The 19,194-nt window shown below is 39.4% G+C and overlaps 1 protein-coding gene across 2 annotated transcripts in view; it reads left to right on the top strand.

The window, feature by feature from the left end:
- Positions 1-18,886, top strand: part of SAMD4B (sterile alpha motif domain containing 4B) — a 118,085-nt gene extending 99,199 nt beyond the window's left edge. For both annotated transcript variants that reach the window (XM_053721588.1, XM_053721585.1), the window contains exon 13: positions 17,594-18,886. In XM_053721588.1, coding sequence (XP_053577563.1) covers positions 17,594-17,622 — 29 coding nt within the window. In that variant the 3' untranslated portion in view covers positions 17,623-18,886. The remainder of the gene's footprint in view (positions 1-17,593) is intronic.
- The last annotated feature ends 308 nt before the right edge of the window (positions 18,887-19,194 follow it).

Genomic DNA, 19,194 nt, shown 5'->3' with positions numbered 1-19,194 from the left:
TTAGAGATCATATCTCAGGGATATGTTCTGGACTTCAAAGCTTCTCCTCCAAAAGGGAGATTTCATCTTTCAAGGTTGTCAGCAAACCAGATAAAGAAAGAAGCGTTTCTACGCTGTGTACAAGACCTTTTACTAATGGGAGTGATCCACCCAGTTCCGCGGTCGGAACACGGACAAGGGTTTTACTCAAATCTGTTTGTGGTTCCCAAAAAAGAGGGAACCTTCAGACCAATCTTGGATTTAAAGATCCTAAACAAATTCCTAAGAGTTCCATCGTTCAAAATGGAAACTATTCGGACAATCTTACCTATGATCCAAAAGGGTCAGTACATGACCACAGTGGATTTAAAGGATGCCTACCTTCACATACCGATTCACAAGGATCATTATCGGTACCTAAGGTTTGCCTTCCTAAACAGGCATTACCAGTTTGTAGCTCTTCCCTTCGGGTTAGCTACAGCTCCAAGAATCTTTACAAAGGTTCTGGGCTCTCTTCTGGCGGTTCTAAGACCGCGAGGAATCTCGGTAGCTCCGTACCTAGACGACATTCTGATACAAGCGTCAAGTTTCCAGACTGCCAAGTCTCATACAGAGTTAGTTCTGGCATTTCTAAGGTCGCATGGGTGGAAGGTGAACGTAGAAAAGAGTTCTCTATTGCCACTCACAAGAGTTCCCTTCTTGGGGACTCTTATAGATTCTGTAGAAATGAAAATTTACCTGACAGAGGACAGGTTAACAAAACTTCTAAATGCTTGCCGTGTCCTTCATTCCATTCAACACCCGTCAGTGGCTCAATGCATGGAGGTAATCGGCTTAATGGTAGCGGCAATGGACATAGTACCTTTTGCACGCCTGCATCTCAGACCACTACAATTGTGCATGCTAAGTCAGTGGAATGGGGATTACTCAGATTTGTCCCCTATGCTGAATCTGGATAAAGAGACCAGAGAGTCTCTTCTATGGTGGCTCTCTCGGCCACATCTGTCCAGGGGGATGCCCTTCAGCAGGCCAGATTGGACGATTGTAACAACAGACGCCAGCCTGCTAGGTTGGGGCGCTGTCTGGAATTCCCTGAAGGCTCAGGGATTATGGACTCAGGAGGAGAGACTCCTTCCAATAAACATTCTGGAATTAAGAGCAGTTCTCAATGCCCTTCTGGCTTGGCCTCAGTTAACAACTCTGAGGTTCATCAGGTTTCAGTCGGACAACATCACGACTGTGGCTTACATCAACCATAAGGGAGGGACAAGGAGTTCCCTAGCGATGATGGAAGTCTCAAAGATAATTCGCTGGGCAGAGTCTCACTCTTGCCACCTGTCAGCGATCCACATCCCAGGCGTGGAGAACTGGGAGGCGGATTTCCTAAGTCGCCAGACTTTTCATCCGGGGGAGTGGGAACTTCATCCGGAGGTATTTGCCCAACTGCTTCGGCGTTGGGGCAAACGAGATCTGGATCTCATGGCGTCTCGCCAGAACGCCAAGCTTCTTTGTTACGGATCCAGGTCCAGGGACCCGGGAGCGGTCCTGATAGATGCTCTGACAGCACCTTGGGTCTTCAACATGGCTTATGTGTTTCCACCCTTCCCGATGCTTCCTCGATTGATTGCCAGGATCAAACAGGAGAGAGCATCGGTGATTCTAATAGCGCCTGCGTGGCCACGCAGGACCTGGTATGCAGATCTAGTGGACATGTCGTCCTGTCCACCATGGTCTCTGCCTCTGAGACAGGACCTTCTGGTTCAGGGTCCTTTCAAACATCCAAATCTAATTTCTCTGAGGCTGACTGCATGGAGATTGAACGCTTGATTCTATCAAAGCGTGGATTCTCGGAGTCAGTGATTGATACCTTAATACAGGCTAGGAAACCTGTTACCAGGAAGATTTACCATAAAATATGGCGTAAATACTTGCATTGGTGCGAATCCAAGAGTTACTCATGGAGTAAGGTTAGGATTCCTAGGATATTGTCTTTTCTACAAGAAGGTTTAGAAAAGGGTTTATCTTCTAGTTCGTTAAAGGGACAGATCTCAGCTCTGTCCATCCTTTTACACAAACGTCTGTCAGAAGTTCCAGACGTTCAGGCTTTTTGTCAGGCTTTGGCCAGGATTCAGCCTGTGTTTAAAACTGTTGCTCCGCCATGGAGCTTAAACTTAGTTCTTAATGTCTTACAGGGTGTTCCGTTTGAACCCATTCATTCCATTGATATCAAGCTGTTATCTTGGAAAGTTCTGTTTTTAATGGCTATTTCCTCGGCTCGAAGAGTCTCTGAGTTATCGGCCTTACATTGTGATTCTCCTTATCTGATTTTTCATTCAGACAAGGTAGTTCTGCGTACTAAACCTGGGTTCTTACCTAAGGTAGTCACTAACAGGAATATCAATCAAGAGATTGTTGTTCCATCATTGTGCCCTAACCCTTCTTCAAAGAAGGAACGACTTCTGCACAATCTGGACGTCGTCCGTGCCTTGAAATTTTATTTGCAGGCAACTAAAGATTTTCGACAAACTTCTTCACTGTTTGTCGTTTATTCTGGACAGAGGAGAGGTCAAAAGGCTTCGGCTACCTCTCTCTCCTTCTGGCTTCGTAGCATAATACGTTTAGCCTATGAGACTGCTGGACAGCAGCCTCCTGAAAGAATTACAGCTCATTCTACCAGAGCTGTGGCTTCCACTTGGGCCTTTAAAAATGAGGCCTCTGTTGAACAGATTTGCAAGGCTGCAACTTGGTCTTCACTTCACACCTTTTCAAAATTTTACAAATTTGACACTTTTGCTTCTTCGGAGGCTGTTTTTGGGAGAAAGGTTCTTCAGGCAGTGGTTCCTTCCGTGTAAAGGTCCTGCCTGTCCCTCCCGTCATCCGTGTACTTTTAGCTTTGGTATTGGTATCCCATAAGTAATGGATGACCCGTGGACTGACTACACTTAACAGGAGAAAACATAATTTATGCTTACCTGATAAATTCCTTTCTCCTGTAGTGTAGTCAGTCCACGGCCCGCCCTGTTTTTACGGCAGGTCTAAATTTTAAATTAAACTCCAGTCACCACTGCACCCTATAGTTTCTCCTTTCTCGTTTGGTTTCGGTCGAATGACTGGGTATGACGTAGAGGGGAGGAGCTATATAGCAGCTCTGCTTGGGTGATCCTCTTGCACTTCCTGTTAGGGAGGAGATATAATCCCATAAGTAATGGATGACCCGTGGACTGACTACACTACAGGAGAAAGGAATTTATCAGGTAAGCATAAATTATGTTTTTTTCAATTGACTGTTCTTTTTAATTCGCTGGCAAAATTAGGCTCGCGAGGGCACAAAATGCCAAAGTATATTGCGTCATTTTTGGCGCGAAGTTACGTTCAATGACGCAAATTCATCATTTTCAGCGTCTTAGTCGACGCGGACTCCTTTCACAAGGTTGTGTCTTTGACGTGTGTCATTTCCGGATGTTGTTGGCGCCAAAAAATTTCTGTTTCGTCATACTTGGCGCCAAATATTTTCATTATTTAAAACCCCATTCCTATATGCCTCTTGCCTTTTTTCTCTATCAGAGGGCTATGCTGTTTGCATTTTTTTTTTCCCATTCCTGAAACTGCCATATAAGGAAATTGATAATTTTGCTTTATATGTTGTTTTTTCTCTTACTTTTTCAAGATGTCTCAATCTGATCCTGTCTCAGAAATCACTGTTGGAACCCTGCTGCCTGATAACAGTTCTACCAAAGCTAAGTGCATTTGTTGTAAACTTGTGGAGATTATTTCTCCAGCTGTGGTTTGTAATAGTTGTCATGATAAGCTTTTACAAGCAGAGAATGTGTCCATCAGTATTAGTGCATTGCCTGTTGTTGTTCCTTCAACATCTAATGTACAAGATATACCTGTGAATTTAAAAGATTTTATTGCTGATTCTATTCAGAAGGCTTTGTCTGCCATCCCGCCTTCTAGTAAACGTAAAAGGTCTTTTAAAACTTCTCATAAAGTTGATGAAATTTCATATGACCGACCACATACTGAATTATCCTCCTCTGATGAGGATCTGTCTGATTCAGAAGATCCTTCCTCAGATATTGACACTGAGAAATATACTTATTTATTTAAAATGGAGTACTTTTGTTCTTTGTTAAAGAAGTGTTGATTACATTGGATATTGAGGAAACTAGTCCTCTTGTTATTAAGACTAGCAAACGTTTAAATTTTGTTTATAAACCTCCTGTGGTTACTCCAGAGGTTTTTCCAGTTCCTGATGCTATTTCTGATATGATTTCTAAGGAATGGAATAGGCCTGGTACTTCTTTTATTCCTTCTTCAAGGTTTAAAAAAAGGTATCCTTTGCCAGCAGTTACATTGGAGTTTTGTTAAAAGATGCCCAAAGTTGATGGGGCTATCTCTACTCTTGCTAAACGTACTACTATTCCTATGAAAGATAGTACTTCTTTTAAAGATTCTTTAGATAGGAAACTTGATTCTTATCTAAGGAAAGCCTATTTATATTCGGGTCATCTTCTCAGGCCTGCAATTTCTTTGGCTGATGTTGCAGCTGCATCAACTTTTTGGTTGGAAAATTTAGCGCAACAAGAAATGGATTCTGATTTATAGTTAGTTGTAGTAGGTGGCGCAAAACAAGTTGCTATTCCCAATGTGTCTTACTGTAAATATGTGTGATAATGTGTGGGCTCAATATATGTTAATGAGCCCACACATTATCACACATATTTACAGTAAGACACATTGGGAATTGCAACTTGTTTTGCGCCACCTACTACAACTAACTATAACTCTTTAAACTTTGGGATAAAGTTTACTTCAGGTGTGCTAGATTCCCCACCAGCTAGACAGTCTAAACCTACCAAACATTCAATGGATTCTGATTTGTCTAGCATTGTTCGCTTGCTCCAACATGTTAATCATTTTATTTGTGATGCCATTTTTTATATAAAAATTGATGTTAAATCTATGTCTTTAGCTATATTAGCTAGAAGCGCTTTGTGGCTTAAATCTTGGAATGCTGACATGACTTCTAAATCTAGATTGCTATCTCTTTCTTTCCAAGGTAATAAGTTATTTGGTTCTCAGTTGGATTCAATTATTTCAACTGTCACTGGGGGGGAAGGGAGTTTTTTTTTCCCTCAGGATAAAAGACCTAAGGGTAAATCTAAAGCTTCCAATCATTTTCGTTCCTTTCGACAAATTAAGGAACAGAAACCTAATCCTTCCCCAAGGAATCTGTTTCCAATTGGAAACCTTCAAATTGGAATAAATCCAAGCCGTTTAAGAAACCAAAGACAGCACCCAAGTCGGCATGAAGGTGCGGCCCTCATTCCTGCTCAGCTGGTAGGGGGCAGATTAAGATTTTTCAAGGATGTTTGGACAAATTCTGTCCAAAATCAATGGATTCTGAGTATTGTCTCTCAAGGGTATCGAATAGGATTCAGAGTAAGACCTCCTGTGAGAAGATATTTTGTCTCGCGCATCCATGCAAATCCAGTAAAGGCTCAGGCTTTCCTGAAGTGTGTTTCAGACCTAGAGCTTTCAGGGGTATTCATGCCAGTTCCGTTTCGGGAACAAGGTCTGGAGTTTTATTCAAATCTATTCATTGTCCCAAAGAAAGAAAATTCATTCAGACCAGTTCTGGATCTAAAAAATTTGAATCGTTATGTAAGAGTACCAACTTTCAAAATGGTGACTATAAGGACTATTCTGCCTTTTTTGTTCAGCAAGGGCATTATATGTCCACAATAGACTTGCAGGATGCATATCTTCATATTCTGATTCATCCAGATCATTATCAGTTTCTGAGATTCTCTTTTCTAGACAAGCATTACCAATTTGTTGCTCTTCCATTTGGCCTAGCGACAGCTCCAAGAATCTTTTCAAAGGTTCTCGGTGCCCTACTCTCTGTAATCAGAGAACGGGGTATTGTGGTGTTTCCTTATTTGGACGATATCTTGGTACTAGCTCAGTCTTTACATTCTGCAGAATCTCACACAAATCAACTAGTGTTGTTTCTTCAAAGACATGGTTGGAGGATCAATTTACCAAAAAGTTCCTTGATTCCTCAGTCAAGGGTTACCTTTTTAGGTTTCCAGATAGATTCAGTGTCCATGACTCTGTCTCTAACAGACAAGAGACAATTAAAATTGGTTTCAGCTTGTCTGAACCTTCAGTCTCAATCATTCCCTTCAGTAGCTATGTGCATGGAAGTTTTAGGTCTCATGACTGCAGCATCGGACGCGATCCCCTTTGCTCGTTTTCATATGAGACCTCTCCAGCTTTGTATGCTGAATCAATGGTGCAGGGATTATACAAGGATATCACAATTAATATCCTTAAATCCCAATGTTCGAATATCTCTGACTTGGTGGTTAGATCACTATCGTATAGTTCTAGGGGCCTCTTTTGTTAGTCCAACCGGAACTGTGATCACAACACATGCAAGTCTTTCAGGTTGGGGAGCTGTTTGGGGATCTCTGACAGCACAAGAGGTTTGGAAATCTCAAGAGGTCGAGATTAATCAAAATTTTGGAACTCTTTTTTTTCAGATTTGGCCTCTATTGAAGAGAGAACCGTTCATTTGTTTTCAGACAGACAATATCACAACTGTGATCACAGTCCCCTAGCTATGAAATAAGTATCTCGGATACTTTCTTGGGCGGAATCCAGCTCTTGTCTAATTTCTGCGGTACATATCCCAGGTGTAGACAATTGGGAAGCGGATTATCTCAGCCGTCAGACTTTACATCCGGTGGAGTGCTCCCTCCATCCAGATGTGTTTTCTCAGGTTGTTCAGATGTGGGGTCTTCCAGAAATAGATCTGATTGCTTCTCATCTAAACAAGAAACTTCCCAGGTACCTGTCCAGGGATCTTCAGGCGGAAGCAGTGGATGCGTTGACACTTCCTTGATGTTACCAACCTGCTTATATTTCCCTGCCTCTAGTTCTTCTTCCAAGAGTGATCTCCAAAATCATCATGGAACGATTGTTTGTGTTGCTGGTAGCTCCAGCATGGCCTCACAGGTTTTGGTATGCAGATCTTGTTCGGATGTCCAGTTGACAACCTTGGCCACTTCCATTAAGGCCGGAACTTCTGTCTCAAGGTCCGTTTTTCCATCAGGATCTCAAATAATTGAATTTGAAGGTATGGAAATTGAACGCCTAGTGCTTAGTCATAAAGGTTTCTCTGACTTGGTGATTAATACTATGTTACAGGCTCGTAAATCTGTTTCTAAAAAGATGTATTATCGAGTTTGGAAGACTTATATTTCATGGTGTTCTTCTCATAAATTCTCATGGCATTCTTTTAGAATTCCTAGAATTTTACAGTTTCTTCAAGATGGTTTGGATAAGGGTTTGTCTGCAAGTTCCTTGAAGGGACAAATCTCTGCTCTTTCTGTCTTATTTCACAGAAAAATTGCTAAGCTTCCTGATACTCACTGTTTTGTACAGGCTTTGGTTTGTATCAAGCCTGTCATTAAATCAATCTCTCCTCCTTGGAGTCTTAATTTGGTTTTGAAGACTTTGCAGGCTCCTCCATTTGAGCCTATGCATTCTTTGGACATTAAACTACTTTCTTGGAAAGTGTTGTTCCTTTTGGCCATCTCTTCTGCTAGAAGAGTTTCTGAATTATCTGCTCTTTATTGTGAATCTCCTTGTCTGATTTTTTTCATCAGGATAAGGTGGTTTTGCGGACTTCATTTTTAAATTCTTACCTAAGGTTGTAATTTCTAACAACATTAATAGAGAAATTGTTGTCCCTTCCTTGTGTCCTAATCCTAAGAGTTCTTTGGAGAGATCTTTACATTCTTTGGATGTGGTAAGAGCTTTGAAATATTAGGTTGAAGCTACTAAAGATTTCAGGAAGACTTCTAGTCTATTTGTTATATTTTCTGGTTCTAGGAAAGGTCAGAAGGCTTCTGCCGTTTCCTTGGCATCGTGGCTAAAGCTTTTGATTCATCAAGCTTATTTGGAGTCGGGTAAAGCTCATTCTACTAGATCAGTCTCCACTTTGTGGGCTTTTAAGAATGAAGCTTCAGTTGATCAGATTTGCAAAGCAGCAACTTGGTCTTCTTTGCATACATTTACTAAATTCTACCGTTTTGATGTATTCGCTTCTTCGGAAGCAGTTTTTGGTAGAAAAGTTTTTCAGGCAGCTGTTTCAGTTTGATTCTTCTGCTTATATTTTAAGTTTTTCCTTTCATTCATGAGAATAAAACTTATATTTTGGGTTGTGGATTAATTTTTTTCAGTGAGAAATGGCTGTTTATTTTTATCCCTCCCTCTCTAGTGACTCTTGCGTGGAGTTCCACATCTTGGGTATTGCTATCCCATATGTCACTAGCTCATGGACTTTTGACAATTACATGAAAGAAAACATAATTTATGTAAGAACTTACCTGATAAATTAATTTCTTTCAAATTGGCAAGAGTCCATGAGGCCCACCCTTTTTATGGTGGTTATGATTTTTTTTCTATAAAGCACAATTATTTCCAAATTCCTTTATTGATGCTTTTTACTCCTTTCTTTATCACCCCACTACTTGGCTATTCGTTAAACTGAATTGTGGGTGTGGTGAGGGGTGTATTTATAGGCATTTTGAGGTTTGGGAAACTTTGCCCCTCCTGGTAGGATTGTATATCCCATACGTCACTAGCTCATGGACTCTTGCCAATATGAAATAAATTAATTTATCAGGTAGGTTCTTACATAAATTACGTTTTTCCACCTTTGTGATTACCTCCAGTTTGCACTCTGTGGGTCTTTATTTACACTCTCTCTCGTTCGGTCTGCTTCTGAGACTTATCCGTTTTTGTTTGATGTTATATGTTTGGGATACCCAATTTTTATGATGTATAATCAATTATGAAATGACATTTTGTTGTAAATTGTGTTGTATTAAATATATGATAAACTTTTAAATTAGCTACATATATAATTTAATTTTAAATATTACTTAGTGCTTTGTCCTTTATTGTCCTATACTATAGGTAGCATATGCTTTGAATTTCATTCCATTATCCTGAGACTTAATTGCTCATTACTTAAATTTGCCGGGTATCTGCTTTTAGCTGTGTATACTTTGTGGTAACACTAGTGCAAATAAGTTTCTTTTTATTTAATTTTTTGGTCTTTTTAGTACAATTTTTTTTTTAGGGATTTTACTTATTTTATTTGTTTGCATATAATCTGACACTTTTAATTCCAGCGCTGTATCCACCCCCTTACATTCCTGAATTGTACATTTGGGAGTTTTTTTTTCCAGTGAGAAGGGATATAGTGTTTGGCTGTGTTGAACATAACAGTAAGTAGTTTCAATCTTATTGAACATTTTAAAGTTGGGAGATTATTGAAAGGGAAAATCCAAGGACTTAGAGGTAAAGAAATGTGTAGGACTTGCTTGATTTTCTTTTTTAATATCAGACCAGTATATGTGTGTACATGTGCCTCTATGTCCACGTCCCCCCCAACAATCGGCTGAATATCCAGAACTTATTTTATTTAGCTTATTCGGGGTGTAACACCAACTACATAAGAGTTTCATGTTCATCTCTGCAATGGAGATGGATGAGGAGGATGAGATTATTTGTTTGAAAATGGAGCGCCAGGTTTGTGTTGGTGGGTTGTCACTAAGTTCTGTTTCCCATTTGTGTGTGTATGATGGGGGGGTTTATCAGTGTGATGCATATGGAATAGTTTGTACACATTAGATAGGGTACCTGTGCATGGGTGTGATGAAAGACAAAGTTTATTAAAGGGTGTAAGGGCCCTGTATATATTGGTCCTGTCTGGGTGTGATGAGAGATAATTTGAGAGTTGAAGGTATTTGAACCAATTATCTATTAATTCTGAGACATTGTTTTTTTATTTCAGCTTGCCTACGCTTTTGTAAGAGTATATGGTATGGCATATTGTATTGTGGGGGTAGTCCTTTCTGTCGGTAGAGGGTGTAATATGAAGTTGGGGTTGTTTAATATTAATGTTAATGGGAAGTATGGGGTTGAGATCGTTTTGTATTTGAATGTTTCTATTATAAGGGTGGATAATGCCTGGGGTGGGCTTTTTCATGCTGTTGGGAGCCAGCATAGGCCACTTAATTGTTTACAGTTGGCAAGGTCGTGTTCTAAGGTTACCCACTCTTTGTGAGCAGCTTGTTTACTCTAGTCCATTATTCTTGTCAAAAAGGTTACTTTTCAGTATAGTGAGATTTGGGACTCCCGATCTGCCTCTGTGTTTAGGTCTATACATGGTATGTATGGTTATGCAAGGGCATTTGTGTTGCCAGATGAATGAGTTTTAAAAGTTTAATTGTTGTAGCATAGTTTCGGGTAGTGATATAGGTAGTGTTTGAAATAAATACAGGAGCTTAGGGAGTATCATCATTTTGATGGTGTTGATTCTTCCAAGTAATGAAATGGGGTTGGAAGACCAGGTTTGAAGAGTGGTAACAATATTTTTTTAAGGGGATTATAATTTAGAGGAATTAATTTATCCGGATGTGGGGGAAATATAAATACCTAGGTATTTTAATTGCATTGGGTTGGTGACGGAATTTATATGGTTTAAGAGGGGATAGGTTTCGTATTGAGGTTTCTATGCCAATATATTCCGATTTGTTAGTGTTAACGCAAAAGTTAGAAAATTTTCCATATCTTTGTAGTAGGGACATTAGTGATGGAATGGAAGTGTCTAGATCAGTTAACATAAGTAGTATATAATCCACCTAGAGAGATATTTTATATTCTTTAGAGCCTATGAGAATTCCTCTGTCAGGGGGAAGTTCTGATATAGGTTACAAGGACTTCAATTGCCAAAATGAATAATGTTGGGGATAGGGGACACCCCTGTCTGGTCCCATTACTGATTTGGAAAGGGTGAGATAAGGAATAATTTAATTTGATATTAGCTGTGCGGTTATTGTAGAGGGCAAAGATTTTATGGGTGAACTTGTTGCTCCAAGGTATTATTTTTGGAGATATTACCAGTGCCATGTGCTAACCCAGTAAGGCAGAAGGAGCTAAGGTCCGTTAATTCCTGGTTAAAAGCATGGTGTAAAAATGAGGGGTTTGGCTTTTTAGAGCCCTGTGCTGAGTTTTCACTTGTGTATAATTTGTACAATAAGGATGGATTGCACCTGAATGAGATAGGTGCAGGTATGTTGGGGGAGAGGATGGTAGAACGCTTAGAGAATCTTTTAAACTAGACAAAGGGGGATGGTGAGTCCAAATATAATAGAACAGACAGATCAGTCTATGAATATGTCACACCTAGAATATCTCAAGGAAGGGATGACAGAAGGGTACACTTAGGAAATGTCACATTAGAAAGTTTGGAGGAAAGTGCACCAAGTAACAGCAGAAAGCACATGAAAATGAAATGTATGACAGCAAATGCAGAAGAGGACTATATTATCAGTATAACTGAAAGCTGGTGGGATGATTCACATGACTGGGCAGTTAACTTATAGGGTTATATTTTATTTAGGAGGGACAGAAGTAATACAAGGAATGGAGGATTTTGCATGTTTATTAAACCTGACCTTAAACCTACAATTAGGCAATATATATATGAGGATACAGGTGATAATGTAGAGACCCTGTGGGTTGAAATAAAGAATTGTGGAAAAATACTAAAAAAAAATATTACTAGGAACATGCTACAAGCCCCCCAACATTAGTGAAATGGTGGAAACTCAACCACGAATGCAAATAGGAACAGCTGCTTACAATACCAGTGCTGTAATTATGGGAGATTTTATACCCCGACAAACTGTTCCAATGAAAGTAGTAATACAGCTAAGAGAAATATATTTTTAAATGTTCTCAGGAATAACTTAATTTCACCATTAGTAGAGGAGTCGACTAGGAGTAACGCTATATTGGATTTAGTGCTATCAAATAATACAGATATAATATCAAACATAGAAGTCAAAGAACATTTGGGTAACAATGATCATAACATGGTCACATTTAAAATCACTTTCCATAAGCAGTGTTATAATGTTTCAAAAAGGCAAAATTCCATGATTTAAGGAAATCTTTAACATAAGTTGGGACAAAGTATTCTTTAATAAAAAAAAAAAAAAAAAAAAGAGTATAAATGGATAACATTTAAAACTTTGTTAAATAAATATACATATCAACACATACCACATGGTTATAAAAGTAAAATAAATCCAAGCCAATGTGGCTAAATAAAAATGTGTTAAGAGAAATTTTGAATCAATGTAGGGCCTTTAAATTATTTAATGAAAATAGCTCACACTCAACATACCAAGTATATACGGAATGTAACAAAGGATGCGAAAAAGCAATCGAGTTAGCCAAATTTGAAAATGAAAGATTAATTACAAAGGATTCTAAGTCAAACCCTAAAAGGTTTTTTAAGTACATAAATGGCAACAAAAAATAATCTAAGGACAATATAGGTACATTAAAATGAGTGAAGGGTAGCATGATTAACAGTGAGAGTGAGAAGGCTAATGTACTAAACCGGTTCATTTCTTCAGTATACACAAGAGATTAACCAATGGAAGATACTTTAAAACAAACTAGAAGATGCCAACCCATATCATTAACTGGATTATCTCTAGAGGATATGAGGAAAAAGTTAGATAATATTAAGGTAAATAAAACTCCAGGCCCAGATGGAATACACCCAATGGTTTACTGGAATTTAGCACTGTTATAGCCAAACTTACCACCACATCAGGACTTACATAAAACTTATGTAGTGCCACCTTTTAAAAAGGGTAGCAGGGGGGCGGAGCCAACTACTGAGGCAGCTAGACGTGTATCTGTACATCTCCGGGCTCTTAGATATAAGTATTGGATTTAATCAATATATAAAGAGCCCAAACTTTTCTTATATTATCCTAGAAAACTAACTTTATACATCATATACTTCCTGAAGCTGAAGATACCCTACTTAATGAGCACAACGCTAATCTTTACTTTCAAGCTGCGCCACGTGGAGATACCAGACAGCACTTACACTCCAGCGGCACTGCTGATATGGAAGCCCTAGAACTGTGGGAGCAACATACCCAGCAACTATTGGAACGGCACTTTAAGAGTCTGACGATTTAACGTCACTACTATTTGCCCTTGCTTCACAGATGAACCATGCAGCTGAGAGCGCTGATACTGTGCGGTGTGTCGGTAGCTGCGAGACACTTGCTGACACGGAGTGTACTGAGCTTTGCGAGGTAGATCGCTTATCGGATCTTCCCCTTCTACTATCTATGACAGTGAAACTAAAACCCGGGGAGAGACAGTGCTCTGTTGGTGTGGGAGAACAACACAAGCCAGGTCAGGGCGCACCAACTTCAGACCTTTATGTCCCGAGGATGGAGTCTGCATCACCACATCCGTCTTTGGATGAGCTTCGAGATAGACAACCTGTGTCTACGACGCAACAGCTTCTAAAGCTACCGGAGTATATACATACAGGGTCTCAGACCTTTAGCCACCGACATCCGGTCTTTTATGATACCAGTCTGAGCCCTGACAAACTCTTAGCCCGTACATACTTGGAGAATCTGGATTTCCATAGTTCCTCAGATGCTTACGAATGTAATTGCAGCATACATTGCCTCGGTCCCCCTGATTTTACATGCGCCATTGTTGCACGTTCCATAACTATCCCTACAGATCTAAGAATGCTGGTAAAGTCACAGACCAATGGGGATTCCCCCCCGCAATTAGATTGCGTACTGAGAGACTATGAACCTCGCATAATAAGGGACATTCCAGCGATGCTCTCTACCATAACTGGCATGGGGTAATAGCCTTGTTGCAAAACTTGATACTTTGCCCGCTAAGCCCCTGGAACAATATCCTGGACTGGCTTTCTGGGGTAACCGTAGTGGGTCACCTTCATGAGAATAACACTACCTGAGGAACGTTATTAGTTCACAGTTATTGACCTATGTTTATAGTATATCCTGTTAGACCTGTTTCCTTTTACCCAGTTAACGTAACTTCTCATATGTTTCACCTAGGAGGTTAGATCTCGTATGTCTATCTAAATAACACCCATACAGCTCCCGAGGTAAATATTTATTTCATGGCTCTAGGTCTGTTGGAGATGCAGATAGAAAATGAGTAGTCAGAACAGTATTGAGCGGCAATCCAAGTGAGATGGGTGGACAGTGGAGAGGCTATAGATTACTATATATAACAGATTATGATCCCTCTCAGACCAACCCTTGCCGAAAACTATGCAGTGAGAATGCCTGTTATAATATGTAAATAGGGCTGTTCTGGATGTATATGGTTATGTATAATGTATATTTGTCTAATTGATTACTACTCTGACAATATCCTCTGGCAAGCGCACATATATGGTCCAATATAGTTATTAGCAATTGGAATATGTACCTCACGGTAGCTACAACTGTATAACCCTTGTACTTGCTGCCTGCATTTCTTATAGTTCCTAGTTCCTGTCCTCCACATAGTTAATTTACCCTAGATAGAGCTTTTCCTCCTTTACCTTAGAGGCATCCTACTATATTTTTACTTGGAACTAATCTATCCTGGACAGAGATACAAAAGAGTAAGAAACTGGTCAATGTATATACCATAATTTGCCATACCTAATGATTGCATGCTCCTGCAGTTAATACCATATATCACAGGGTTTGTTGCTCTAAGCAGAATATAGTTAGTGACCATTCATCTAAATGATCCAGTTTCTACTTCTAGTTCATATTGTTTTTAAGCCTCAGATATTCACTTCTCGCTACCCTTACTAAGCCCCCACACACACTATTTCCACTTATATCACCTATTATTACACTTAAATTAAAATGAGCAGATGCACCATATCATATTTAGTCTGATATGTCTTGTTGATTGAATATGCCCACCCCAGCTATGTATCTCTCTCTATACATGAGCTCAAAGGTCTACTCTGAATTGTTCATCTACACCCTTATGCACTGGTGCACTTATTTTGCTAACATACTCCACAAGCAACATATAGATGGTTTATTCTGGTGTACATTTCAAGGGGCCGAATCTCATTTGTCCCAACTTTTTACTCATTCAAAACCTTACAGAGACAGTCTGTATTACTTTTCAATTGTTATGTTCTTCCTATTTGATTCCCATCTTCTATATACCAAAGCTACATGTCAGGGATACATTGTAAGCCTTATTATATTTATGCTTCTAGATAATGGTGCTCCCTATGCTGAATTTATTATCAGAACAAATCATATGTTCCTGTTGGGCCCCTCTCCTCCCTTTCTCACCGGTACTTGTTGCCTGCGGGTCATACCCCCACTCCTTTTTCCCACATCGCCTATAGCTGGCACTTCCCCAGGAGAGGAGCTCATCCAGAAGTCCCCTATATTTTATATTTCATACATATTAATATCCCCCCATGCGCATAACTTTATCAGGAGTTACCCTTATTCATTCTATACATCAAAGCCTAGAGATCCAAAATTTTACCAGACAGTTGCACTATCTGGCTCCGCCCCCCCCCATGATGTTTACTACATGCATAAAACATTGCTACATTAGAACCTTGACACCTTTTTGTTGCTCTTCGCCTCTTCTTTTGACTACTACCGAGCGGTGTTTACCCGCTGATGCTGGTCAAACGAAGATACCTTGTTATAAGAAATAAGGACAGAGGGCCTAGACATTAACTATTTTATTTTTTCCATTCCTTTTATTATTCTCCTCCCTGAGGAACACCCAAATGTCTTGAGATGAAGGTGCCAAAAATTTACAGATTGTCTTGTACATTAGTGCAATGTTCTCATTTTAAAATACATCACTGGAAATGTATAATTTTTGTGGTTATCATTTTAGGTCCCGTATTGTTCCCTATATCAATTGGCTCATGAGTAGCCATCAAATTAACCACTGTTAAATGCTATTCAATATGTTATAAAACGAGATTCTCAAGTTATAGATAACTAAGTATTGTACAATTACCACTTGTTGTTATAGGTGATTTAACGGTCAATTGTGTATCCACTGTGTTGTAACTGCCTACCTTGTTCATGTATAGTACTTGTTATACTATTTTGTTGACTTTTTTGTCTCAAGAATCTCAATAAAAGATTATTTAAAAAAGAAAAAAAAAAAGAAAAAAGGGAAGCAGGGCTGATCCAGGAAGCTATATAGACCAGTTAGTCTGACATCATTAGTGGGGAAGATAATTGAAGAGATTATAAGGGATTATATTGATGAGCATATTTGTGTAAACAAGATTATGAGTTCAAATCAGCATGATTTTATAAGAAACAGATCATGTCAAACTAATCTAATTAGATTCTACGAGGAAGAAAGTAAAAACCTAGATAAAGGGGAATCGGTTGATGTGAGAACATATGCTTGGATTTTGCAAAGGCCTTTGATACAGTGCCACATGAGGGGATTAATGTACAAAATTAATGGATTTGGAGTATTTGAAAATGTTAGCTCATGGATAAATGGATAAAAGACAGGAAGCAATGAGTAGTAGTAAACGGATCATACTCAGATTGGACAAAGTTAACCAGTAGAGTCCATCATGGATCAGTACTGGGCCTGGTTCTTTTTAACTATTTTTATTAATGACTTGGAGCAAGGATTGAATAGCAACATCTCATTTATTTATGCAAATGCTACAAAGTTTGTATAAGGTCAGTGCAGGATGAACTTGCTTTACAAGGGGATTTATAAAATTAGAAGAATGGGCAGGTAAATGGAACATTTGATTTAATACTGGAAAATACAAGGTTCTACATTTTGGAAGTAAAAATAAGCAGGCAACCTATTATTTAAATGGGACTAGACTTAGAAAAACAGAGGAGGAAAGGGATTTGGGAGTAGAAATTGATAACAAGCTAAAGATTGGTGCACAATGCAGGGCAGCGGCTTCTAAGGTTAATAAGATACTAGCATGTATTAAGAGGCATTGATGCAAGAGAGGAAAGCATAATTCTGTCACTATATAAATCCATGGTAAGAACTCACCTTGAGTATTGAGTGCAGTTCTGAGGACCAATCTCAAAAAAATTCAGAGAAGGGCCACAAAACTAATAAGGGGAATGGATAATTTAAACTATGAGGAGAGATTAGCCAAACTGGGTCTGTTTTCTCTGGACAAAAGGCACTTGAGAGAGGGTGGAATATGATTCTTTTATATAAATATATTCAAGGCCCATATACAGAGTTGGTGGAAGCTCTGTTTATTCCAAGAAAATGGTTTGGGACGAGGACACAATTTAAGGCTAGAGGAAAAGAGATTTAATCTCTAGCAGCCTAAATGTTTTTTCACTGTACGAACAATCAAATTGTGGAATTCATTACCTAAGGAGGTAGTAAATACCAATACCTTAGATACATTTAAAAATGGTTTAGATACATTTCTGGCTAGAAACAGAAATCAGGTATATGATTGCTTGTGTTAAATGAGTCACCTTTTTTTAATGGTATTAATTTAAGCTCAACTGGAGCTTTTTTATAAGTATATTGAGATTTGTATAGGTTGAACGTGTTGGACATCTGTCTTTTATTCAACCTCATCTACTATGTTACATTTATATAATATCTCAACTTTGTTGATCTTCCCCTTTCTATATCTTTTTTTTTTTTTCTCTTGTAGAGGGTACTGACAAGACTTCCACCATCTGACATTTTCCCCTTCATGGATTCTGCTCACCCCTTTCCATGTCTTTGGACCGATAGAAGTGCCACCGCCCCATTCACACAAAGCTGCCACTACATCACCCATCCACTGCGTTCTAATATTCGTTTAAGCTATCATACCTTATAACTATGGTTTAATACCCACCTTCACAGAAGCACCGCACAATGTTGAAGTTGAGAGAGAAGCTCTTTGTCTGTGCATGGTTACCGAGGCAAGGCCAGCGAGTAGAGTGAGCGGCGTCCCCGTGGTCTGTGACACACGCATGCCTTGCTCATGCCCTGCTCTGGTGCAATTACGGTGACACAGAGATTGAATAGGAGAGAGCTCTGTCACGGTGTGGCAAGGAGCATAATCCAAAAGATATTACGGAGCCAGGAGCTCAGGAGAAGGAATTAACATCAGGAAACACTAAAAGCTCAGAAAGAGGCCAAGTCGAAGGAATAGGGGTGACCTTAGGTAAGGAAGTGTATAATGATCCTCAGCTTGAGGAAAAGTTATTGCTGATGCAACATGTACAACACCTATATTCAGGAAGGAAGCAAATATCTGAGGTGTCAAAGGGGAACTCTCACTGAGGTGGATTCCTTGGCTTCTGCCAAGAGACAACTGGAGAGAGGGAAGTGTATTCAGCCATCTTTCCTCTCCTGCAGCATAGAGGGGTTAGCCAGGACAACTGACAACAGTCCACAGAAGAGAAGTGTATCTCTAAGGCATTGCCAATCTCCTGCAGCAGGTAGGAGAGTAGATGCTGCCCCTAAAAGCTTGTAAAACTGAGGAGACAAATCTACACTTACAAAATCACTTTATGCCCCTCATGCCCACACTAAGACTGGCAGGAAAAGTTTAAGGCATGTATCCTCCCCTTACACAACTTAAGTGACAGGTTCCTGTTACCAAAACTATTTTTACTTTTAAGAACCAGCCGGGCCTCACCTGAAGCATCCAGTGCCCCCCTCCATTCCTCCCTTCTCTTTTGCCGGTCTTACTTCTGGGACCTGTGTCCTCCTACCGCCACACGCAGAGCGTGGAGGTAAAAAGACGGGCAGTGCCTGCAAAGACCGCATGTGTCCCCCTTCTCCAAAGTATTTACAAAAATAGCGCTAACTATTTATTTCTAACATAGAAACACAGCTCCTTTTCAGATAGAAAATAAAAATGTTATTTTAGATACATTTTATTATGAATAACTTTTGTTATGACAATGGCTGGTAACCATGAGTACAAAATTATTAAAAGAAAATACAAACATATGGTCTTGTGTCCAGCTCTTTAACAAATGTGTAATCTTAAGCCTTGTGCTTGTAGAAAGACATTTGAACCTTGTTTGGTTATTATTTATGGGAGTGTGCAATCGAGAAGCAATAATTGGTGGCGTGATACAAATGGAGGCAAGAGATGTTTAGTTGTCCAGAGGATCCAATGAGAAGAGATGACTATTTTGTGATGGAGAATGAGCCACTGTTTGCGGGAGCTTGCAGTAGGTATGTCTGGTTGTCCAGTAAGATCCCGTGTGGAGAGTTGAGCCAAACCAACAATTCCTGTTCGTGGAAACTTGC

The sequence above is a fragment of the Bombina bombina genome, chromosome 7 (assembly GCF_027579735.1).
Source record: "Bombina bombina isolate aBomBom1 chromosome 7, aBomBom1.pri, whole genome shotgun sequence".
In the NCBI taxonomy this organism is placed as follows: domain Eukaryota; kingdom Metazoa; phylum Chordata; class Amphibia; order Anura; family Bombinatoridae; genus Bombina; species Bombina bombina.
Note: the sequence above shows the minus strand (reverse complement) of the source record. Positions and strands in the feature narration are given on the sequence as shown.